Consider the following 25746-nt stretch of genomic DNA (forward strand, 5'->3'; position numbering starts at 1 on the left):
CACACACACACGCACACGCACACGCACACACACACACACACACACACACACACACACGCTAGGGTACTGTTTTGGGATTGTGTGTGTATACCTTTATACTCGACTGGGTTTGTGTGGGATACTTTGAGGACACTGTACCTTAGTGTTTAATTGATTCTGTATAGTCCAGGATATTATCGCGCACGCACACTGTCTGTCTGTCCGTCCGTCCGTCCGTCCGTACTCTCTCTGTCTCTGTCTATGCCTGCCTCCCCCTCTCTCTCGCTCTCTCTCTCTCTCTCTCCCCCTCTCTCTCTCTCTCCCCCTCTCTCTCTCTCTCTCTCTCTCTCTCTCTCTCACACACACCATCAGCGTGGAACCATATTGCGCAATGCGCATGCTTGAAACACGCTGAACCCGGAAGTAAACGCGTCTTATTCCCATAGCGTTCACAGCGCGCGGGGTGAAACAACGGTCGCGGTTGGGGGAAAAAAGGTCTCCTAAACGAGGTAAAATGTGTCAAACAGAGTCTGTCAGGCGGTCGATAAATGAACACATGACGTCGGTGGGAGAGGAGATACTGTGTGTTTTGGACAAACAGCAGCGTGGCGCTGATGTTTGTCGTGTGAAGCTTAACGTCGGAGTGTTTGTGTTGGAGCGCCTCAGTGCGGCTGCAGAGTTCATGTTCCACCTCTTCCAGAGAGAGATGGAGACGCTAGAAACTCTGCTGGAGAGACAGAACAAACTGCTGGACGTGATGCTGCAGCCACACATCAAACTACGCAGAGCAGGTTTGTAAATTGCATCACACGTTGAACACAGGCCGTAGCGTAAGCAGTGTTGTGCAGATTTCGCTATATAGTCTGATAGTACTCATTGCTATAGAGTGTTTGTTTGGTAAAAGGAGTCTCCCATGTCTCTCCAGCTCTTTATTATACAGAAAATGCATTTTCAGTGCTCTTTCCTGATTGGTTTAAATGTTGTCACTTAGATGACAATGTACTACATTCTGTTTATTAAAGAGCTGGAGAGACCCCTGTGACCAAACAAATGCTCTGTAGCAATGATTACTATCAGAATATAGTACTTTAACCTTTTTAACAAAAAAGAGTACTTTAAAACCCGTATACGTTGGCTATTTGGAAAATAGCCAACGTATCTACAAGCTCACAATGGGGGGGGGGGGGGGGGGGTGGAACATTTATTGAATGTTTTTTGAAATTTTAAATACATACATCTTGTATGGGCATCCCTTGCACAAAATATTTCCAGATGGGGGCCTGTGGACGAACACCTATTAATTTGGGGGGTCCTTGACATGAAAATGTTTGAGAACCACTGGTTTAAACAGACAAAACAACAATGAAAGAAAAATGGAAGCAAGCCCAAATTAGCAACTACACTTAAGAAAGAAGCCAAAAAAAAAAACGCAACTCACAACTACCGATATTTACAAGCGACTTGACAGAAAAACAAGCCCAAAGTCGCTTATAGTAAGCAGACATGGTAGCTACAAGTTGCTACACTGATTAGCAGCTAGCTGAACTACATTTACCAGTATTATGTGGGTAGCTTCATTCTACTAGAACAGTGGGTCTCAAAATGTGGGTCTATTCCCCCCACCCATCTCAAATAGATAATGTAATTGGCTGCAGACCCCCATGTACAAATATTGTGTGCCAGCTGCCATGGACCCCCATACATGATTTGTAATTGTTGAAATGTTTAAAAAAATATTCCAAATGTTCCAAATGGGGGGGGGGGGGGGTGTTCCTTTCCTTTGGGACTGACAAAAATAAAGGCATGCTTATTTGCTGACTTTAGTGGTAGGCTATATTCCTGTAGCCTGCACAGCAATTTGTGTCGTGTCTTTCTCTGAAATGTTGATATGTTGCTGCTGTTTTGTTTAGGTCATTGCAACATCTTGTTTCGGTAAAACATTTTCCCTGTGTTTCCGGCTCTTTCGGACGAAAACGATTTAGCATTATTAACCTTATATTATTAATTATCCGTAGGTCATTTCAGTGCTTACATAGTACAAGTAAAAGCTCACTTATACTTTAATATAAACAAATATATTTTAACAAAAAAAAACATTAAAAAAAAACACTCGATTGATGATGCCTCTTTTCCCCCCCTTCTGTCTGTGTGTAAAGAGGTTTCATCTGGACATGATGAGAAGAGGAGCCCCAGTCTGGTCCAGGAGGAACCACCACCTCCACAACAGGAGGAGAAGAGCCCCAGTCCGGTCCAGGAGGAACCACAACCTCCACAGCTTAAAGAGGAACGGGAGGAGGAGGCTGGTAAAGAGAAGATGAGGTGCAACACTTTATCGGGTAAAACAAACTATCACTTTATTAGCATACAGTGTTTCCCACAGTCAAACAGGCCATAGCTTTCTTGCTTTTAACACATTTAGTGCCAGAGGTTTTTTAAAAACAGGGTACATCTAGTGCTGGCATTCTTACCGTTTACGCTGATCTGTTTAGCGCTGCAGACGCCACGACGAGGCAGAGATGTCCACGAGTCTCTGAGCTAGAGTCCGAGTCAAGTCTGAAGTCTTTGAGGGTCGAGTCTGAGTCAAGTCTGAAGTCTTTGAGGGTCGAGACCGTCGAGTCTGAGTCAAGTCTCAAGTCTTTGAGGGTCGAGTCCGAGTCAAGTCTCAAGTCTTTGAGGGTCGAGTCCGAGTCAAGTCTCGAGTCTTTGAGGGTCGAGTCCGAGTCAAGTCTCGAGTCTTTGAGGGTCGAGTCCGAGTCAAGTCTCGAGTCTTGTGGAGTCTCAAGTCTTTAAAAAAAAAAAAAAAAAAAATTTGGGGGGGGGGGGATATTCTATTCTTAATGTATTTAATTATGTATTTTGTATTTATATGATGTAGCCACTACAGAGGTCTTCAACAGGGGGTCCGCAACCCCTAGGGGATCGACGGAGGTACTGCAGGGGGTCCACGAAATTGCTGTTTGATTAAAAAAATATTTTTGTTTTTAAAACTTTAACTTTTTCCAGAAATATCAATTTGTCTTTAAACATAACATGACATTTTAATAGCTTAGTATTGAATGCACAATAACATGGTAGGTTTATACATATTTTGTAGAGAAAGGTTCTTTTGCACACCTATTGGGACAACCTGTGCTTAGGAGGAGGCAATCATTTTTTCATGTTTATTTATATATGAAACACAATTTTATACATAAATATACGATATATGTGGTAGCCTATCCCCCACCCTATGAGGTAGGGATCCCTGCTCCATCACCCCATCAGTTTGGGGGTCCCTGGCCTGAAAAGGTTGAAGACCCCTGATGTAGCCTAAGGCTGAAATACAGTTATTATGATCCCAACCCGAAATGAGAAATACACAGAATGAATGTTTATCAAAATAGTAGGATACATTCATTTAGGCTCCTTTGCGTCTTATAGCGCAGCTCAACTGCAGTAAGCACAGGCGCACACACAGCCTGACCAAGGCAACTGCTGCTGGTTAGTAGTCTACTTATGTTTAATTAAGGAAGATTGACTTGTCAACGTGTTTGTTTGGGGTATACAATAAATCTATTGCGCACTGCACGTGTACTGGCTGCTGTGCCCTCTCGTCAGCGTAACGAGAGCGCACTACAACCATGCATGGAGGCATGGACATCCCCGAACGACCCCCGGCCGGGCCGGACGGTACAGAGTCACATACAGTAGCATATACGTTTCAGGAAAGGCACTATGTGTATGTATGTACTCACGTTGGCTGTTATATCTTATTGTTAACGTTCCATTTCCACCATTCTAATCCAGGAAGCTCTCCATATAGTTCCCCTGGCAGCAATAAAGTTATGTTATGTCCAAGTAGCAGGGTCCCCCGTCCCCGATCGCAAAGATTAACATTAACTTTTTCATCATCATCCGTCTTTGTGGAATGGTCCCAGCCATACTTGCTTGGCAGCTGAGCTGATGATTTAAAATACGAACCGAACCGAACATAACTTCAACAGAAGTCAGCAGCTTAACACACATCGCGCCGGTATCAACAACAGTCACAGACTGCTTTACGGCAGTAACGTAAAACGTATCCTCCACTACGGTTACTCATAGAAAAGAATACGTTTTACGTCACTGTCGTAAGCCTTTACTGTTAATTTATCGATTAAAAATAATTTAAACATGCAGTATGTACTATGTCATCATTGATTGATATTTTGATATATCTTAACTTTAAACAGGCTATGCTATAGCAATGCAATATGAAACACAATTAAACCTTGTTTAAAAGCAAACATCTTTATTCCAAATAAAGCTTTTGTTTCTTTTTCCTTCCTTTTTTTTCCATTCAGATGTTTTTGTTTCTGAAATGTAAAGTGATTGCACTTTGCAGTGCAGTGCATGCATGGTTGGAACTTGGTGCAAAACAAACTGACAGATTTGCCAAGAAATCATATTAACAACAATAAAACAATAAAATTACAGTAATGTTAAACACCCACAATAAGGTCAGACCTTCTGTTACTCTTCTTTGAATCACAAAACATACATTTGGAACATAGTGGGTACATAAAAATAAAACAACAGTCAACTTTCACTGCTTGACACTGTCCTTGCACTAACCCATGCTCTGTGAAACAATTATAAAGCCTCCGATAAGGTGTCCTAGGCTCTCTCAGTGTGGTCTTGAAAGACCTTGAAATGGCTCAACTCCTGTTAACTGTTAGGCACAGGGCTTTTTGTCTTTGTCCTGAGTGTTAAGGCTTTGGGGAAAAATACCTCAAAATTGTACTTAAACAATGTACTTTCTACCACTGAACTAGTGTGATAACTGACAACATACATAGGCAATAATCTACTGTAGCCTACACATCAGTCTTAGCCTCTACACCCAGATGCATAGCTGACGACGCATGACGTGCACCATGTACCCAAAAAAAAAACAGAAAAGTTATCAACCCACCACGCCATGGTGTGTCGACAGCTTGACCTTGTAGCTCAGTTTTTTGGGGCAAATAAACAATGAGGCGTTAACAAAACCTACATTTGGAACATAGTGGGTACATAAAAATAAAACAACAGTCAACTTTCACTGCTTGACACTGTCCTTGCACTAACCCATGCTCTGTGAAACAATTATAAAGCCTCCGATAAGGTGTCCTAGGCTCTCTCAGTGTGGTCTTGAAAGACCTTGAAATGGCTCAACTCCTGTTAACTGTTAGGCACAGGGCTTTTTGTCTTTGTCCTGAGTGTTAAGGCTTTGGGGAAAAATACCTCAAAATTGTACTTAAACAATGTACTTTCTACCACTGAACTAGTGTGATAACTGACAACATACATAGGCAATAATCTACTGTAGCCTACACATCAGTCTTAGCCTCTACACCCAGATGCATAGCTGACGACGCATGACGTGCACCATGTACCCAAAAAAAAAACAGAAAAGTTATCAACCCACCACGCCATGGTGTGTCGACAGCTTGACCTTGTAGCTCAGTTTTTTGGGGCAAATAAACAATGAGGCGTTAACAAAACCTACATTTGGAACATAGTGGGTACATAAAAATAAAACAACAGTCAACTTTCACTGCTTGACACTGTCCTTGCACTAACCCATGCTCTGTGAAACAATTATAAAGCCTCCCATAAGGTGTCCTAGGCTCTCTCAGTGTGGTCTTGAAAGACCTTGAAATGTTTTATGCAACATTCTGGTTACATTTCAAAAAGATCAAGCTTGTCAGGTTTGTTGCACTAAGCCTGGCTCTGTGCGGGCGCATTATAATACCTCCGTGACTAAATACCCTCTCCACTGGTGCACTGGTAGCAGGGACACTAAGCACTCTCATTGCTACACTATATATTCTGGGGAAGACCTTTGCATGCCTATTCCAGAAATCCAGACAGTCCATTTCTTCTTCCTCCAAGGACTCTGAGTCCTGGATGTAGCGCTTGAGCTCATTCTTGACAGATGAGCCATGGTCTCCCCGTTTCTTGTTGCTTTTCTTCCGGTAGCCAGAGAAAAGGCGTGGAACTTTGGCAGGGGTCGGTGACGGCTCCTTATCCTCTTCTCCACTGCTGCTCTCTTGGCGTATGGTGACTTGACACGCCTCAGCCAAGACATGGTCTGAAAAATGTACACAAAAATCATGGTTAGTTATATTATGATGTTATACATACAATAGTGATGGTTACTTTAATGATGAATCTATAAGTTAATGAATCTATGATGAGTAAGACTAAATAACATTGACATTAGTGCATAATGTGATTCTATGATAAATAGTGTGCATTTTCACCTACCTATTATCATCTCCCTCACATCACTCTTGACATCATCTGGGACGAGGACATCTTGCTGCAGCCAAAAGAGGCAGAAGGATGGGTCTAGTAGTGCAGACATCATGTACACCATATCTCCAAAGGGAAGCTCTCCTGTGGGTTTGTCCGATTCATCCATTCTGACATTGACAAAGATCCCCTGAAAACGGCGTTGGATGGACTTTTGTAGTGCTTTCACTAAGCCGAGCAGGTGACGAGCCTTCTTTAGCATACTGTTGAGGTGGCTGTTGAGTGATAGTATGCTAGGGAGAGCCGCACTGATAGTCACCACTTTGTCCCCTTGTGTGAGATCTGTTGCTTGAAGAAAAGGGTCCAGAATGTCTACAAGCTCTTTTAGCTGACTCAACTCTCTGCCTGTTAGGCACAGGGCTTTGTGTCCTTGTCCTTCCAGGAGAGGGTTAAGGGTTTGGGGATCAAGGTCAGTGACTGCCTCTACAAGGCGGAGAGTCGAGTTCCAGCGCGTTGCTACAGCAGAGGGGATGCTGCGATTGGCCCCATACTGTGCCTCAAAGGCTTCCTTAAGTCCACAAGTTGAATGAAGTAGACTGCAGAATTTTGTCACTTTTGCCATTGCGCAATTAATAATTTTGGTCTCCTTCAGTCCATCTCGCACAACAAGCTGCAATGAATGGGCAAAGCACTGTAGCCGCTGTTGCCGGCAGCTGCTCTGGATGATGTCCACATCCTCTTGGAGGTCTTCAGGCACATCCTCCCATAAGTTGGTATTTTCGACATCCAGGTCATCTTCACCCTCATCATCACCCTCAGCCTCAGCCCTCTCAGGCTCAGCTGTAGCTGCGGGGAAACAAACTGTGAAGGCCTTCTTCATATTTGAGGCATTGTCACTGATAATGTAATCTAATTTGTGTTTTATATTAAAGTTGTCACATATCTGCTCAAACTTTTCACTGATTCTTTCTCCAGTGTGAGAACCTGTGAATCTATCACAACTTAAGAGAACTGTCTTCAATCTTGAGCTGTTCTTCTCTATTTCCATGAAGTGGGCTGTTACACCTAGAAAGCCACGCATGCTCCTGTCAGTCCAAATGTCCACAGTCACAGACACAGTTTCTGCTTTTTGTAATTTAGATTTGATCTTGGACTCTTTGTCTGCAACTAGATCACTCAGACGTCTGGTTACAGTGCTTCGGCTTACTGGGCAGTATTTCGTATCCACCACTGACATGAAGTTTCTAAAGCTAGGTTTTTCAACCAAAGACAGAGGCAGGTTGCATGAAATGATGAGGTCCTGTATTATGGATTCGGTAATGGCCTTCTGTCTGGGATTGCCCTGGCTGTATACTTTTACACCAGTTGTGAAGAAGGAATCAAGGCTGCGCTGACCCTCTTCTCCACAGGAACCTTTTTTGGCCTTCTTATATTCAGCATGCCTGTAAAATGTAAATAAACAACATGGAAGGTTGATAATTAGTAATTATAACACAAAAATATAGATGATAGACATATTTGTATTTGTAGCAAATCACACCAGGAACCACAAGGTTCTGAGAGAACTGGTTCTAAACTAGAGCGTTGCATGCCATGTCTACCTATGTTCTATTTTTCTGTAGCCTACAACACAACTAGTAGAGTGGTGGAAAAAGTACTCAAATTGTTTACTGTAATGCTAATGTAATGCAAATACTCTGTTACAAATAGAAGTCTGGTAATCAAAATTTACTTGAGTAAAAAGTACAAAAGTATTGGCATCAAAATATACTTAAAGTACCAGTTATGCAGAATGTCCTGTCTAAAATGTGTAAAAGCCTTGAAAAATAGCAGATCTACAAGCTCTTTTAGCTGGCTCAACTCTCTGCCTGTTAACTGTTAGGCACAGGGCTTTTTGTCTTTGTCCTTCCAGGAGAGTGTTAAGGCTTTGGGGAAAAATACCTCAAAATTGTACTTAAACACAGTACTTGAGTAAATGTACTTTCCACCACTGAACTAGTGTGATAACTGACAACATAGGCAATAATCTACTGTAGCCTACACATCAGTCTTAGCCTCTACACCCAGATGCATAGCTGACGACGCATGACGTGCACCATGTACCCAAAAAAACAGACAAACACGTTGTCAACCCACCACGCCATGGTGTGTCGACAGCTTGTAGCTCACATAAACAATGAGGCGCAACGGTGAATACAAATCTTCGCATTTGGTAAAAAAAAATAACCATGTAACCTTAGAGTACATTACGTGGTCAACAGAATAGACATGTAACTTGCGTAGCTGACGTTAATGCAATGAATATGTTTACGTTTAACGAGACACAGGAGTGCAATGTTAAACACAGTACCGACGTTCACAAGAATCACGACACGATGATGATCGGATGATCTTATAAAAATATTCCGCAAATGCCAAGTTAACTAACGTTAAGATAGGTGTTGCCTGTTGTGTTGCTGAGTTAACCATTATTAGTGACTGACTGACCTCTCCTTGTGCTTGTTATCGAGATGACGGAGAAAGTTGCTGGTCGTGGATCCTTTTTCTCTTATGACCTTTCCACACTCTTTACATGTTCCTGATCGGTCGATTCCATTTTGTGCGAAGTTGTTATATGCAAAGGTTATAATGAACGGCACGGCAGCAGCCGCACACGCTGGAGTTGATGCAGCCGCACACGCTGGAGTTGATGCAGACGCACCCGCACTGCTGCTCGCCATGTTTGTTTACGTTAATGAGCTGGTCGAAGCAGCTTGACTTAAGCCGGTTGGAAGACAGCGCGCGCAGCGCGCCCCGAGGGGAAAGGGAGGAGACAGGGTAGTGGACGTTTTCGGGGCATTTCATTCATTACTAGCTGCGTCCCAAAAAAAACTATAAAATAAAGATTGTCCAGGAGTCTTTGAGCTCGAGTCCGAGTCAAGTCTCAAGTCTTTGAGGGGCGAGTCAGAGTCAAGTCGAGTCTCTTTGAGGGGCGAGTCAGAGTCAAGTCGAGTCTCTCATTTGTGTCTACTCGAGTGCGACTCGAGTCAGAGTCCCTGACTCGAGTCCCCATCTCTGCGACGAGGACACGATGTAAACAAAGGGTGTAAACAATAATATTTATCATGCGATCCGCCATTGCGCCGTGCGTCGAAAATGGCTCGTTTTCACCACGTTAAAAAGATATGGAGAAATTGAGCTTTTTCTCAAGGAGATATGGAGTGGACGGGAGGTAGTTTTTTTGGCACGGATCCACATCCGTCCTCTCCATTTTACAGACTCTGTGAGTCATTCCAAAGTTGCGTTAGAGGTCCCCACGTGAAATAAATAAAAATAAATTCTCCCCGCGTATATCTACGGTTATGGCACTCAACTGGTGTATTTGCAAAACCGTAGGTCTCTGGTTTTGACACTCAATGTGTTAAGGAAGAAGAACATCATATATGTCCAACACAAACAAACGAAGGTGTGTGACCAAATTTCAATCAGGACATTGACGTGTTCATACTAAACAAACAAAAGCACACTTGAAGTTAACACGTTATTATGAAGTGTCATTGTGCTTGAATATTCAATCAAGTTATTGCGTGTATCAGTAGCATTTTAACAAGATGACAACAAAGACAATTACAAAGTTAACACGTTATTATGAAGTGTCATTGTGCTTGAATATTCAATCAAGTTATTGCGTGTATCAGTAGCATTTTAACAAGATGACAACAAAGACAATTACAAAGCCAACATGCTTGCAGTGAATCTTTTTACATGCCATTGTGCTTATTCGCTGAAGGCTTTTCCAAGTTACCACTTTTATCATTAGCATTTTAGAATGTTGAGCTGTTGATTAGTCAGTCAGTCAGTCCACTTTTCACATGCAGTCAGTTTGCACTCCACATATCTTTACCACTGCACAATGGCTTTTCCATATGGGCACCAAAAGGACACATACAGACAGACAGACAGACAGACAGACAGACAGACGGTTACATTATTACTTTACATTACAGTCATTTAGCAGACGCTTTTATCCAAAGCGACTTACAATAAGTGCATTCAACATAGGTAGGGAACTAAACTACTAATCACCAGAAGTCTTAAGTGCATTTCCTGCAAAAACAAGCAACCAAGATTATACCTAGCGTTAAGGTAAAAGTGCAATATATCAGCTACCTACTTTCTTAAACAGATGAGACAAAATAGCAAAATCAAATGAGCACAAGCTAAAACAAATTGTATCGACTAAACAAGATCCAATAAAACAATACAACAATAAAACAAGAGTTCGTACAACTAGTTAACAACAAGTAGGCCAGGCAAAGAGGAAGGGTAGTGTTTCCTGAAGAGGTGGGTTTTCAGCCTGCGGCGAAAGATGGGCAGTGCAGTAACAGCGGGTATTGCGGGTGCAACGGGTATTGCATAACAGGGTGGGGCATGCATTCCTTGTTTGCATCGTTCCCGAGTAGGACTGTACCCAACGGGCACCGTTGTCTAGTGTGTTCAAATGTGTCTAGTGTGTGCAAAATGTGTGCAAGTGTGTTTGCCCAGATTCACTGATACTGTTACTGGCTACATGCAGTTGCTCTCTCAACTCTGTCAACTAGGTGTCAGACACCTCGTTGTTCTTTGTATGCTGGCTGTAGGTGTGAAAGAAGAATCAAGTGCCGCTATGATAGGGATCAGACCGACTGACCAGGGATCAGAATACTGCAGGGAAATATATGGGGGAACAACGTTGTCCCCCGACAGTTGAAGCGAGAGCCGAAAGCGCATTAAACTATACCTCCGTGGAATCAAAGTGGCATGTGTGATCATAGATTAAGCTACTTATTCATCGAGGTGAAAGTCTCTTATAGTAGGCTGCTACAGCTAACATATCGCATATTCTGCGGTAGAACAGCATTTTAGTTTTGTCGGCTCCATAAAATAATGGGTGCCGTGGTGTCCGGCGGTCCGGGTGCGTCTTACCTTTAACATTTTTTTATGTCGACTCCACTCGGATCTCGGAACTAATTTCAGGTGAATATTAGGGTTTGTTTCATGTAGTTCTTCTAACTTTCACTATAGAGTACAAAGCTTGAATTCCCCTTATAGTCTAGGACCTGGCTAAGATATGTATGCACTTAATTTAGGAGAGATTATCTCAACTGTTCTTGGCTAATATGACCCCAAGGAACAATTTAGGAACTATGAGAAATTCTCTATCCGGGGCGAAATACTCGGAAATGACCACGCCCCTTTTAAAATGACCACTACTTTAAACATGGCTCTATCTTCTAAACCGTTGGAGCTACAGATTTTCTGAGGTGCTCAAAATGTTCACAATACTCATATTCAGTGAAAAATAGAAAAGTGTAAAATGTCAAATTTTATATTTTATTACAGACCCGCTAAAACAAACGGCTAAAAACGGTCAACTACAGTCCAGGGCCATAAGAATATTTTTGTGTGAATCAATCTAAAAGCACCAAATGTGTCCCAGATATAACCCAGGGCATGCTCTGATGATGTAGCAAGGGTGCCCGAGCCAGCAACCTTTGGGATCATCATAGTGGCCAAATCCAATATAGCCGCCACCTGAAAAAGGTTTAGGCTATGTTTGAACCAGATGAGCTACAAATGCAAACTTGGTGTCTAAATCATGTTTTTTGACCATTAGAAACATGTTGGAATGCTTATCTTAATGATTTAATCTATCTAGAGGACTCTAATGTGCATATCACATATATGGCCACTGTGTTATGGAACAACCAATTACAGATGTAATTTTATTGAAACAATAGAATGATTTAGAGTAGAACTCATTCCTAATTATACAGCTACAGCTAGTGCAGTATGTGCAACAATGCACAGCATAAATGTAATCCTATCATAGGATGTATAGAATTTGAACAATCTGTATTATTGTACATTGTACATAATTGTCTTGGTGTTACAACAGAATAGAGGTAAAAATAGAGGTCCAGCCACACCCAGTCATAAAGATAAGCGTTCCAACATGTTTCTAATTGTCAAAAAACATTTAGACACCAAGTTTGTATTCATAGCTCATCTGGTTCAAAAGTTATAGACAAAACCTTTTTCAGGTGGCGGCCATATTGGATTTGGCCACTATGATGACCTGTTGCTGGCTCGGGCACGGGTTTCCCAAACATGAGTATTCTGAACATTTTGAGCACCTCAGAAAATATGTAGCTCCAACGGTTTAGAAGATAGTGCCATGTTTGAAGTAGCGGTCATTTTAAAAAGGGTGTGGTCAATTTCGGGTATTTCGCCCCGGATAGAGAATTTCTCATAGTTCCTAAGTTGTTCCTTGGGGTCATATTAGCCAAAAACAGTTGAGATATTCTCTCCTAAATTAAGTGCATACAAATCTTAGCCAGGTCCTCTACTATTAATAGAAAATCTGAAAATGACTAACATTTACAATCTGTAAATGTAGCTCTTTATCCAGAGCTATAGTGCTCATAGTTACTTAATCAAATTCCGAGGAGTCCATTTAATGTTACATTTGTATACTCGATTGCTCGTAGCTACACCAAAACTCGAAAATTTCCTAGCGGGTCAACCTATGGTTGGGTGGACGAATGTCACAAACGAAACATGCAGACCCCGAGGCACACATTGCTAGCCTCACGTAGCCAGACTATATCACTGCGTGGATATGAGTCTGGTACTTCCATGAGGATGTTTTTTTTTGGTCAGCGCAATATAGGGCTGGATTTGAAGGCTGCGCTAAAACTGCACATGCGCTACAGTATGAGCAGTTTTATCAAAGTGTGAATGCTTGTCTTTATTTACGTTGTTTTTGTCTGCTGAGAAATATTAAGATTCATCAATTAAGAACTAAATTAGGAATTCAAATGCTAAATGCAAGAAAAGTAAATAAATGTAAACCAGGACGAGTGAATTTGTGTCTAGCCTAGACAAGTGAATTTAGAATATGATTGGCCAAAGACAATAATATTAAAAAGTTAATGTCAAGCCCTGAACAAATGTCTTTTATAATGAGGAGATACTTATGGTTTGGAATTGGATAATTGATTTAAATCTGAAGTTCCTCCAACTATTCCGCCAAAGCTATTAAACCAAGGAAACGCCACATGAAAACCTTTTCAAACATAATAATAGTTTTCTCTCATCTGATTTTTTCTCTAGGCTTCCTGCACCTCCCTGTGTGTAAAGAGGTTTCCCCTGCACAACAAGAGACTGGTCCCAGTCTGGTTCAGGAGGAACCAGAGCTTCCACACATTAAAGAGGAACATGATGAGCTACTTCAAAGACCAGAGGTGGCTGATCTGTCAACATTGACATTAGTATCAGTGAAAAGTGAAGATGATGATGAAAACGGAGAGACTGAGCCCGTAGCCACTACCTCAACTGAACACATAAAAACACAAGCTGATGTAGAGGACTGTGGCGCATCACAATCTACCAGAGATGATGAGCTCCTCTCTTCACACTGTTATGAATCTGACACTGAAGACAGTGATGAATGGGAGGAGAAACGGGAAGACCAGTCCAATTTAAACACACCGAAATCGCACAAGACACATGTGGAAGGAGACACGTTCACTTTGAGCCACAAGCTGTCAAATACATTATCAAAGCAAACAACATGCACAAGGATTCACAGTGGCAAGGCTGAAAAGAGCTTTGATTGCACAGTTTGTGGAAAAGGTTTTATTACTAATAGAAATCTGAAGAGACATATGATGATTCATACAGGGGAAAAAAAACATTGTTGCACAGTTTGCGGTAAAGGCTTTGTTCAAATGAATGATCTGAAGAAACACAGTCTGATTCATACAGGGGAAAAGCCCTATATTTGCACAGTTTGTGGAAAAGGCTTTAACCTTAATGGAAATTTGAAGCAACACATGGTTATTCACACTGAGGAGAAACAGCTGGTCATGCATACAGGGGAAAAGAGCTTTAATTGCCCATTTTGTGGAAAAGACTTTAATTCTAATAAGAATCTGAAGAGGCACATAATGATTCATACAGGGGAAAAACCCTATAGTTGCACTATCTGCGGTAAAGGCTTTGTACAAATGAATGATCTGAAGAAACACAGCCTGATTCATACAGGAGAAAAGCCTTATAATTGCACAGTTTGTGGAAAAGGCTTTACCCTCAATGGAAATTTGAAACAACACATGATGATACACACAGAGGAGAAGCCCTATAGTTGCAAGGTTTGTGGCAAAGGCTTTAATCTTAATCCACAGCTTGAGACACACATTATGGTGGTTCATAAAGGGGAAAAGCCCCATATTTGTACAGTCTGTGGCAAAGGTTTTAGTGATAATAGTGGACTGAAGCAACACATGATGATTCATACAGGGGAAAAGCCCCATAGTTGCACATTTTGTGGCAAATGTTTTATTCAAATGGGCAACCTGAAAAGGCACGTGAAGACTCATCATACAAGGGAAAACCCTTAAGTTGTGCAGACTGGCTAAGGGTCAAATGAATAATCTGGTAAAATGAATTCCTGCAAACTGGTGGGTCAAATTCACGTCTATTAACAAGAGGCATACAAGACAAACATCTTAAGCAGTTTGTAGCAAATCCTTCAATAAAAATTAAAGTTTAGGATGTGTGACCAACAGATGAACTATATTTATGTGTATATTTATGTATTGTCTTGAATGTATGTATTGACCCGAGCAAAACAATTTCCCCTTGTGGATAATAAAGGATATCTAATCTAAAACAATTTGGAAGGACATTTCTATTTCATTCGTACTGACTTCTAAAGGCAGTGCTTAACACTGAATGGTATCCGTCTCATGTGTAGGTAGTAATTAATATCAACAAAGTCGGTGGGATTTCAGAAAAAAAGGCCTTCTATAAGGAGGTTAGAGGCATTTTGGGGTAAAAGTGGGCTACTAGGCGCCTAGTAAACCATACCCCTTCCGGAAATCTCATTTCCATTTGATTTCAAGAAGGATTCTGGCATGCAGGCCTGTTTGGCTTTTTTCCTGTGGGCTTGAGCTGGGTGGGAGTAATACCGTTGACTGACAGCCCCTTCAGCCAATCAGCAGTTTGTTCCCCTTCAGCCAATCAGCAGTTTGTTACACCACCACCAGAGCAACTTTTGGGGGGACTTTTGAAAGGGCCATGCCAAAATATTTTTTATTAAAATTTTAAATGGTTAAACGTGAAACGAGATGTTTATTAAACTGGAATAATAATAGCCTAATCATAACACCAAAGAGCAGATCGGTTTTATAGTGATTACAAAACATCAGGATATTTCATGTATTCCATACACGGCCATGTGAAATCTCAATGCTGTTACAGACTCAGCGATCTGTGATTTCCCCAAAAATACAAGCTCAGCATTACATTTTTTGTCTTCTTTATGACAAAATACAGCCTACATTTGCAAGCATATCAGTACTGATTAGACCACGTTACATTGTGCAATGGAGCCATATGAATATTTTTCTGAGCATTTTAAATATCTGTTAAGACAACTACATATGACTGCAGATAAGGCAGTTTAATTGACGACAACCATCAGACTGCATGCTAGTGTCCAAAATGATGTGTTTAATCCATATCAGTTATGTTTACGCTTGACAAGTGTCACAATGGCCTCAATATAAATTACATTTATAAAACTATGTGCATTTCAAAATAAGAGTCTATTTATTTACACTATTGGAAATTTGTAATGATTGGTCAACATGTTTTATTTTGAAATTTACCTATTGGAAATAGAATTAGCCAAGGTGAAACTACTACACGCTATTGGGAAGAAATCAATGGGCGCTTGAATTGTTGAATGTCAGGAGACTGCCCAGGGTGCCTCTTATGTCTTGGGGCCTAAATCCGCCCTGTACTGGCTGGGTCAGCACCTGTCACCAAGGGTGGTGGTTCAATGCACTACGCAGCCCATGCAATTGCGTGGAGCCCCTTGGGCTGCCCCCTAAAAGTCAACGTTTCAGTGCCCGTTCCGTAGCAGCTGTAGTTTCAACTATGCTACCTGGCTACTTCTATTTCCAGTAGTACAATTTCAAAATAAAACATGTGTCGAATGATCACTTACAAACATCCAATAATATAGATTTTTAAAAAAAACTTGTTTTTAAATGTGCACCGTTTTGAGAGGAAACATATCTATTGAGGCTGCTTGACGACGCTCTTCAAGCCTACGTTCTCCCGTGTGTAAAAACAACATGGACATATATTATGGAATATAAACACAAGACTTTAGGGAAAAACCATTACCATGCTCTCTGAAACCAAGACAATGTAGGCCTATGGAACAACCTTTGCAGCAGGTGAGTAATTAATCTAATGCTGGCTAAAGTTGCCTACAGAACAGAACTGTACAGTATACATTCTGCACTGGACCATGCACGTGCACACATAGACATGAAAGGGGGCTTGAGCCCCTGCCCTTTTACCCGTTGGTAAAAAAGGTGCCCTCTCCAGACCATGAATGCAGCATTTTATTATGGTGAAAAATAAATGGTGAAAAAAACGCAAATGCCCTCCTCGAAGGCAGCATTCAAGGCTAAGATAATTGCCCTTTCTTACTCTCTAAACGCCGCATCTCCAGTAAAGCTTGAGTATACTAATTGAGCGCTGTGTCACGCACAGAATTATAGCCGATCTACAAGCTCACAACGCGTCCCAGCGCGACGCATTGTGAGCTTGTAGATCGTCTATTTTCGGTAAGCGATACAGCGCGCAACGAAGTGTCCAATCGAAACCTATAACCCTGCCGGGCGCTGTGTGCGTCTGCTCTTCAACAAGAGCAGACGCACACAGAGAAGCGCAGACAATCAGTGATCCGTCTTAATTTGAGACAGATACAGTAGGTATTTGTGGACAAAAACTAATTATACTGTTCATATCCTCTCTCTCTCTCTCGCTCTTTATCTAATATAGCCTTAGATAAAAACTCTCGTAGATGTATTTCATCGATTTTAACATGTTTTATCTCTACGAGTGTCTACCTATACCACCCCCCAGAATGCTGTGAAATGTGAGCTCCAAAAAACGTACTTCTCCAAACATGTACAAATGCTAAATATAAGGTGCTTACCCGCTTGCCCCAAATGTTAACTAAGGCGTGTTTGTGCAATGTATTAGTCCATATCTTTCAATAAATAAGTGTTTTAATCCCGTCTGTGGCCAATTCTGTCGGAGGTTCCCAATGGGCGGTGGTGACAGGGCGCATCTGGTGAAATCCGGAATTACACTCAATGTAAACAGGATGTAAACGAGGGGGGGGAATGGCGTTCGGCCACAGACGGGAACAAAACACTTTTTTATTGGAAAATATGGACTAATACATTACACAAATACAACGGACACCGAGTTAACATTTGGGGCAAGCGGGTAAGCACCTTATATTTAGCATTTGTACATGTTTGGAGAAGTATGGGCTTTGGAGCTGACATTTCAGGGCAATCTCGGGGGGTGGGGGGTGGGGTGGTAGATAAGACTCTCGTAGAGATAAAGGATTTCAAAATCGATAAAATACATCTGCGAGAGTCTTTATCTGAGGCTACTTAAATACTTAATAATTGAAACTGCTCATTTTACTTTGTTAACCAGTAATTTACGGCTATACTGGATTGTTAGGGCAGGCTGCATGGTTGTTGTGGCTGTTCCGGCAAATATAGTTTTTTTGTCAATGTGATCAGGGCAAGAAGGTTGTGTGCAACTGTTGTAGAGTAATATGCTGAATTCAGTGGCGTCGTTAGGCGGGGGCTTCGGTGGCTATAGCCACCAATGTTTTATCCAAAGCCACCAATAAAAAGAAATATATAAAAAAAAGAAAACGTTTATTTATATATTTTTTTTATTATATATCTAGACTATAACCCTAACCTAACCCTACACCTAACCATAAAACCGAAATAAAGTAACAAAAAACGGGTAAAAAAGTATCCGAATCCGCCGAATATCCGCCGAATTTTGCGCATGCGCGCTTCGCGCGCGCGTGCATGTGTCCGTTCAGCAATAGGTGTCCTTTTGTAATTCCAGCCCCTGCCTCTCCAAATCTCTCTGCACGTCTCTGCACTGGACGCAGTGATGCGTCGCTTTGTCGGAGAGTTGATTCAGAGATGGCTGATGGCCCTAGTCGGGTGGGGGGTACAATTGAGACAGGAGGTCTAGGCCTTTGTCTTCACCCTTCCCTTCCTGGCCCATACAGTTGCAAATCGGATCAGAGACTCAAAGTGTGATCTATTGTTTGTCTAGATGGGGTCTCACCCTTCAAGGCTGATACCCATACAAGATCCACCTAACTTCTTTAGATCTAAATGTGGCCACTGCTATATAGATGGAATGAAATTAAATGTGTGTGTCACTCAGAGGCCGAGGGGCCGACGGTGGGAGCTGCGGCTCCATAGAAAGATGTTTGTACTCTGTTGTTATGAAATAAATTGGATCATGCAAGTAACCTGACTGACTGGAGTGACGCCTCAATCAGTTCTTCAACCATTCATACACAACTCTGGAACATCTTACTAAGTGCAATATGGCGGTGTTGGCAACAGTAGGATATTTACCAAAACATAGTAAAGTCAGTGGTTCAAATACCACAATATGGCGTTGTTGGCAACAGTAGGATATTTACCAAAACATAGTAAAGTCAGTGGTTCAGATACCACAAATGCTAAAATATTATGACATTGTCTCTTCTCTTGTTTCCCAAATGTAACATGGTCTACTAAGCACTGAAATATTTGGGCCATATTTTGTCATAAAGACATTAAAATATGACCTATTAGATGCTGAGCTTGTAGATAAGTAACTTCAGCTTTGCTTGGAGCCCCCAGTGTGTTAAATCCGCCACTGCCTGTCACCATCGAGTGTTGGGAGGGAGGAGTAGGAAGAAGGCTCTACATCCTCACGGTGGGGGCTCCTCACTGGCACGTGAGCCAGTAGGTTACAACAGCAGTGACAACACACTGACAATGATTGACAACTAATTTGGGGAGAAGAGGGGCTTCATTTGTTTTTAAAGAGGAACATTTTGTAGTTTGTTATCATGTACAGCTTAAAAAACTCCAAATCATGGCAGGCTGACCATATCCCATTTAGACCTGAGGCCGATTTTTAAAGCACCTTCTAAATCCTAACCTAGGTTTAAAAAAAAAAAAAAAAAAAATCTGAAAACTCTGTTATAGGCCTATACATAGCAACATCTAAAATGGCATAGATGCTTTCCCCGATTTGAAGGGTATAACAGCATATAGGTTTCCAGGTCTAATAGTACACCATGATGTAAGCATGTTAAACTCTTACAATTGTAACTTACAAACCCATATACTTTGTTGACCAGATTCCCAAGGGCTACACTAAGTATCTTTGCAGAAAATAGCTGATCTACATGCTCACACCACATTACGGTGCAATAAGCTTTGTGAGCACTGCGACACATTGTTATTAAGATCCGCTGTTTTTGCACAGAGGAGCAGAAGGCCCGGTCGCCCATGGTGGTGGAGACCGGGCTCGCTTGCTTTCAGTTGACTAAAGTGATTTGTTGTGCATGTTGGTGGTAGATATTAAAGTGGAGCTATAGTAGCTGTGTGGGCGGGGCTGTAGAGAACAGCACTAGAGCAGAGGATGTGGTCACAGAGCAGGCTGTACATCACGTTTAAACCATTGAGACCGGGAACGCATCTGTGTCATTTTAAGATAGAAAATACATTAGCTGATATACAAGCTCAAAGCATGACACCGAGTGCTGCACTATGAGCTTGTAGATCTGCTATTTTTGAACAATCTTATTTTTGTTTGCAAATCTTTTAATATATAGATTTTTTTTAAAGGGAACATTTGTAACTCAAATCTTTGCTTCTGGGGGATTTTACGAATGTCTAAGAAATCCTATAAGTTTTTATTTATTTTTTAAACTTATGTAATCAGTGGTTCTCAAACATTTTCATGTCAAGGAGGACCACCCAAAACGATATGTATTTGGCCGCGGACCCCTATCTCAAAATACGTTGTTCCAGGGACCCTCCAGAAGCAAAGATTTGAGTTAAAAAATGTAAACTTAAATATATATTCAAAGACAAAAAATGTCCACGATTAAAAAAACAGAATATAGCAGATCTACAAGCTCATAGCACGACACTTAATAAATATTATAACATTTTAGGCACCTAAACCTACAGTGATGCCTGATTTAAATAGCTGACCTACACACTCACAAAGCACTGTGAGCTTTTTTAAAAAATGTTTTAGAACAGGTGACCTCAGAGTTGAAAGAGGATCATGGATCATGTCCTGTCCTGTGAAGCTAGCAGCCACACATATGTACTTTATATAGTACACTATGCTATTGAGTACAAATTCATATAAATAGTTCATGAATATGATATCAATGCTACATTTAACAAGAATGCAGTTGAAGTTTCATTTAGAATACTTCAATACTGCTGACATGGAAAATCATGTACTGAAAACTATGATTGTTTTTTCCTCCATGAAAATATACATAATCTAGGCGTTGAAAGATATTCATAAACCTTGGGCCATTGATGCCATTTCTGGTGTTGAACTCATGTTACTCAGTAAAAAATAAACCATTACATGTACTATTGTTGTAAATTGAAATATCGTAGAATCAGAATCAGCGTTACTATCACAGGTTTACAGGTGTAAACAGGTGGATATTTTTTTTTTTGTACAAACTTCACTTGTGGTTAAAATATGAATGTAAATTGTTATACAGTAGCTTTGGGGCTGAACCCCCTAAAGGCCTGATCCTAGCTCATTCACTGCCACAATTATTGCTTTCCGCGTTTGCCCACTGCCAGAGATTTTTCATTGAAAAAAAAAAAGTTCTCAGGAGCCGAGATACAGCATTTTTAAGTTTTAAGTTAACAAGGAAGTGGATGGGAGTCTAGATCTTCGAAAAATCATATCTCCTTGGTCTTTGGGTCAAATTTGAAAAAGAAACACGTTCTTTTTACGTTCTTGGCAGAATTGGTTAATTATGTTTTTTACTTTTTTGGCAGGGAATGAGCTAGAATTGCCCCTGGATTCCCTAGAGTCAAATGCAAAGCTCACACCAGTCAATAGACGGGTTTCATGTTTGTAAACATTGAGAGGATATGACCGCGCAGAGGAGGGGGTAAGCCTATGGGTGCGTTTGGAAATTACGCACCGGAGCACACTCGCCTATTAGTTTGTATTGGCCAGTGCGCTCACTGCCGCTCAGGGCTGTATTTTCGAACGCGCCTTTCCCCCAGGCATGCGCAGATTGCGCATTCTGCTCTGTGATGACGTCGCGCGGAAATCCGTCTATATGAAGTAGTTCCTAAAAAAAAGGCCCAGTTCCAACATCCTCCCTGAGGCCTTGAGCCCTGAACCCTCACAGACTTTACTGACGTCACCTCGTAAGTGCTTGAGTCTGAGCGGCTGCAAGGGCTCCAAATCATACATGGGCAACTGGCGGCCCGGGGGCCACATGCAGCCCCCACCTTCACTTAATGTGGCCCGCAGGTTAATATCGGAACACTGATATATTATTGATTTCAGCTGTTTGATTCCAAACATGCAAACATGACCCGCTTTAATTACTTCTATATTATATAGAAGTAATTCATCTATATTATAGTAGCTTAATGCCTAGTATAAACATTCTATTGTCTTTTTTATGTCCAATGTATTTGTACTTAAGTTGAAAAAGTTAACATAAGTATAACTAAATGCATTTGAAATTAAATAAAAATGTTACTTTTCAGGATCCCCCCCCCCCCAAAAAAAAATCAGGATTCGAATTCATTCCAAAACGCGTTGCAGTGCGATGCGTTTTGAGCTTGTACATCGGCTATTTTTGCTACTTTTGTGTGACATAGAATGGTTGAAGTATGGCATTCATTTACGAAAACATTTAAAATACAGAGATAAGAGGTGTCTGCCCTACAATGTGGCCCTCTGGAGTGAGTGTGGAAATATAGTGTCCCTCTCCATCATCAAAGATGCCCACCCCTGCTCCAAATGGTCTAAAAGGAATGGGACACAGCACTTTGAAGATGATACCTTCATTTGTGACACTTTACCAGTGGTGTAAAGTAACTAAGTACATTTACTCAAGTACTGTACTTAACTACAATTTTGAGGTATTTTAACTTTACTGGAGTATTTCCAATTCTCAGTACTTTTACTTGTACTCCAGTACATCTCAGAGCCAAATATTGTACTTTTTACTCCACTACAATTATTTGAAAACTTTAGTTACTATTTACTTTGCATATATAAATAATATATTATAAAACATATATTAACCACTTTAACCCTTTTTTATACATAGGCTATTTGAATATAGCCGATCTACAAGCTCACATGCGACGCGTTGTGAGCTGGTAGATCTGCTATTTTCAAACATTTTAGTACTTTTACTTTTCGTGCTTTAAGTATATTTCCATGCAAATACTTTTGTACTTTTACTCAAGTAACCTTCTGAACACAGGCCTTTTACTTGTAACAGAGTATTTCTACACTGTGTTATTGCTACTTTTATTTAAGTAAAATATCTGAGTACTTCTTCCACCACTGCACTTTACATAACATTTAAAACTCTTACTGTCCTTATTTATAAGGGGAGACATTGGAACTCGGCCAAAGTCTGATCAACAACAACATCAAGTCAGAAACAAATGTGTGACACAAGCTTCTTGGATCTGGCAGCGTCAGGTTACTGGTGAAGAGCCTCTTAGTCAGGTTCACTATGTGTTCTTGTTCAAAATTTGTGGAGATTAGCAAAACAATACTTTATTTTTATCTTCAGAACATGGGGAATCCAAAAATCTATGTTTGCATTTGCACAGACACCTGCATGTCCGCCATATTGGACGTTCAAAATGGCCACCATAAAATACATAATTTGTGATATCTTGGCTTCTAAACAACATAGAAAGTTAATTAAATATGTTAATCCAATGTTTTCTGGGTCAAGGAATCCAATAGAGACCTAAAGGATTGTGCACAGGGACTTGCAGTAGCGCCACCTAGGGGATGGCCAGTGAAATTCAGGTTTACTATGTTAAAAAATATATTTTCGTTCAAAAGTTTGGATTAGAAAAATATACACTTTTGGAATCTTCAGAGCATGAGGAATCCAAAAATCCTTGTTTGCATTTGCACAGATACCTGCATGGCCCACCATATTGTTCAATATGGACGACCTAAAATATATAGCCTAATTTGTGCTATCTTGGATTCTAGACAACCAACCTTAGTTAATATGTTTCCAGGTCAAGGAGTCCAATAAAGACCTCAATGTAGTTATTATATAAAAGCAAGAAAACAAATGTAAATGGAAAATATAGTCTTTATATTTGTGTAATATCAACACATCATTGACTTTATTACACCACAGGTTTACAGATGTAAAGAAATGGGTGAAAAACTCCATTGTTTCTGTTGTTTTCAAAGAGAAGAAAAGAAGAGGGCAGGGAGAGCAAGGAGAACAATCTATCAGTAATAGAAAACATGTCAAGGATATACAAATGGCATAAACCAACAGATACAGTATGTACATGAGATTGGACATAAGGTGCAAGGTGGTGACACTTTGGTAGGTCTACACTAGCAGCAGGTATGTACATGAGATTACACATTAACTTGCAAAAACAGTATTGACAAGTTATAAGATTGAACTATATACAATAATATCATCTATCATTCTTTTACGGCCCTTCATCACTGTTAGGAGGGTCATTTTCAGCATTACAGTCTGCGTCGTTTTCGCAGTCACTTCCAAACAAAGTTCTGTGCAAGTTCTGTCTCCTGCATGAACATCTCTGGGTTGTACAATGGGTTTTGCACTGACATTTGACCAACTCTACAATGGCCTGTGGTGCAGGAGGAACCTTTGTGGTAGTAGGTAGTATCTCACCATGGCTCCATGTTTGAGTGGGTCAAAAAGACTCTGCAACGTCACAGTGGCTTGGCACCACACCCTACTTTGATCATGCACACGTTCAATGTTCTCCTCAAGGGCACCGACGGTAGGAGGCAACTTGCTGCTTTATGCCAGATGTTTGCAAAACAGATACCACCTTAGGTCAGGAATGTTTGTTATATGGATGCCCCTTGGGCAGTACATCATACAAAGTTGGCCAATGCGTCATTCACCTCCTGTGTTAGGTCGCCTTCCTCTGTTAGTTTCTGTTAGTGGTCAGATGTCAGTGCAAAACCCATTGGACAACCCAGAGAAGGTCATGCAGGGGACACAACTTTGCTTGCACAGAACTTTGTTTGTGTGGAAGTGACTGCGAAAACGACACAGACTGTCTGTAATGCTGAAAATGACACCCCAGACAGTGATGACGAGCTGTAAAATAATATTCCTGAATGATAGATCTAGCAGATATTGTATGTATATAGTTCAATCGTTCATACTGTTTTTGCACCTTAATGTCTAATATCATACCTGCTGCTAATGTAGACCTACCAAAGTGTCACCACCTTGCACCTTGTGGCTTTTTTCCCCGCTCGATTCTGTAACCCCTTTTTCACCCGGTGCCAATTAGCTAAGTGATCCTGGGCACTACACTCCCCCCACCAGCCTAGGGAGGCCAAGGCCGAGCTCATGCCTCCTTCAATGCATGAGAGCCAACTGACCTTCTTGTCACCTGACAGGGGGGAGTTTCCCTGGTTGGACGTAGCGTGTGGAAGGAACACGTTATTCCAACCAGTTCCCTTCCCCTCCATCAGGCGCCCCGGCTGACTAGGGGGAGGAAGTATAGTGACCAGGATTACTACATGTTTTTTTTTTTGAGGGTATTAACTACCCTAGGAGACACGGGAGAACATGCAAACTCCACACAGAGTAGGCCCTTTCGCCTTATGTCTAACCTCATGTACATACTGTATCTGTTGGTTTACGCCACTTGTATATCCTTGACATGTGTTCTATTACTGTTAGATCTCCTTGCTCTCCCTGACCCCCCCCCCCCCTCTTCTTTTCTTTTCTTCTCTTTGAAAACAACAGAAACAAAGGGTTTTTCCACCCATTTCTTTACACCTGTAAACCTGTAAAGTCAATGATGTGTTGATACTACACAACTATAAACACTATGTTTTACATTTACATTTGTTTTCTTGCTTTTCTATAATCCTGAGAACTACATTGAGGTCTGTATTGGACTCCTTGACCTGGAAAACATATTTAATTAAGGTTGGTTGTCTAGAATCCAACGTAGCACAAATTAGACTATATATTTTATGTGGTCCATATTGAACATGCAATATGGCGGCCATGCAGGTATATGTGCAAATGCAAACAAGGATTTTTGGATTCCCCATGCTCTGAAGATTCCAAAAGTGTTATAGTTTTGCTAATCAAAAATTCGTAACAAAAGTATATTTTCTAACATAGTCAACCTGCATTTCCATGGCCATCCCCTAGGGGGCGCTGCTGCAAGTCCCTGTGCACTATCCTTTAGGTCTCTATTGGATTCCTTGGCCCAGAAAACATAGGATTAGCATATTTAATTAACTGTCTATGTCGTCTAGAAGCCAAGGTAGCACAAATTATATATT

General features: G+C 41.0%; 1 protein-coding gene across 1 annotated transcript; it reads left to right on the forward strand.

Annotated features, from left to right (window-relative positions):
• Positions 1–476: 476 nt before the first annotated feature.
• On the forward strand, positions 477–14806 carry LOC311058030 (uncharacterized protein). The gene is made up of 3 exons (XM_084075296.1): positions 477–770; positions 2136–2315; positions 13372–14806. The coding sequence occupies exons 1-3, from the start codon at positions 494–496 to the stop codon at positions 14658–14660; spliced, it is 1746 nt and encodes a 581-aa protein (XP_083931422.1). The 5' UTR covers positions 477–493; the 3' UTR covers positions 14661–14806.
• Positions 14807–25746: the final 10940 nt, after the last annotated feature.

Source organism: Gymnoscopelus microlampas (genome assembly GCF_963454915.1).
Source record: "Gymnoscopelus microlampas genome assembly, chromosome: 12".
In the NCBI taxonomy this organism is placed as follows: Eukaryota; Metazoa; Chordata; class Actinopteri; order Myctophiformes; family Myctophidae; genus Gymnoscopelus; species Gymnoscopelus microlampas.

Coding starts and splice junctions, on each gene's coding strand:
- LOC311058030 (XM_084075296.1), top strand. CDS start 494: ATGTGTCAAACAGAGTCTGTCAGGCGGTCGATAAATGAACACATGACG. Junction 771..2,135: donor CATCAAACTACGCAGAGCAG/GTTTGTAAATTG, acceptor CTGTGTGTAAAG/AGGTTTCATCTGGACATGAT. Junction 2,316..13,371: donor GAGGTGCAACACTTTATCGG/GTAAAACAAACT, acceptor TTTTTTCTCTAG/GCTTCCTGCACCTCCCTGTG.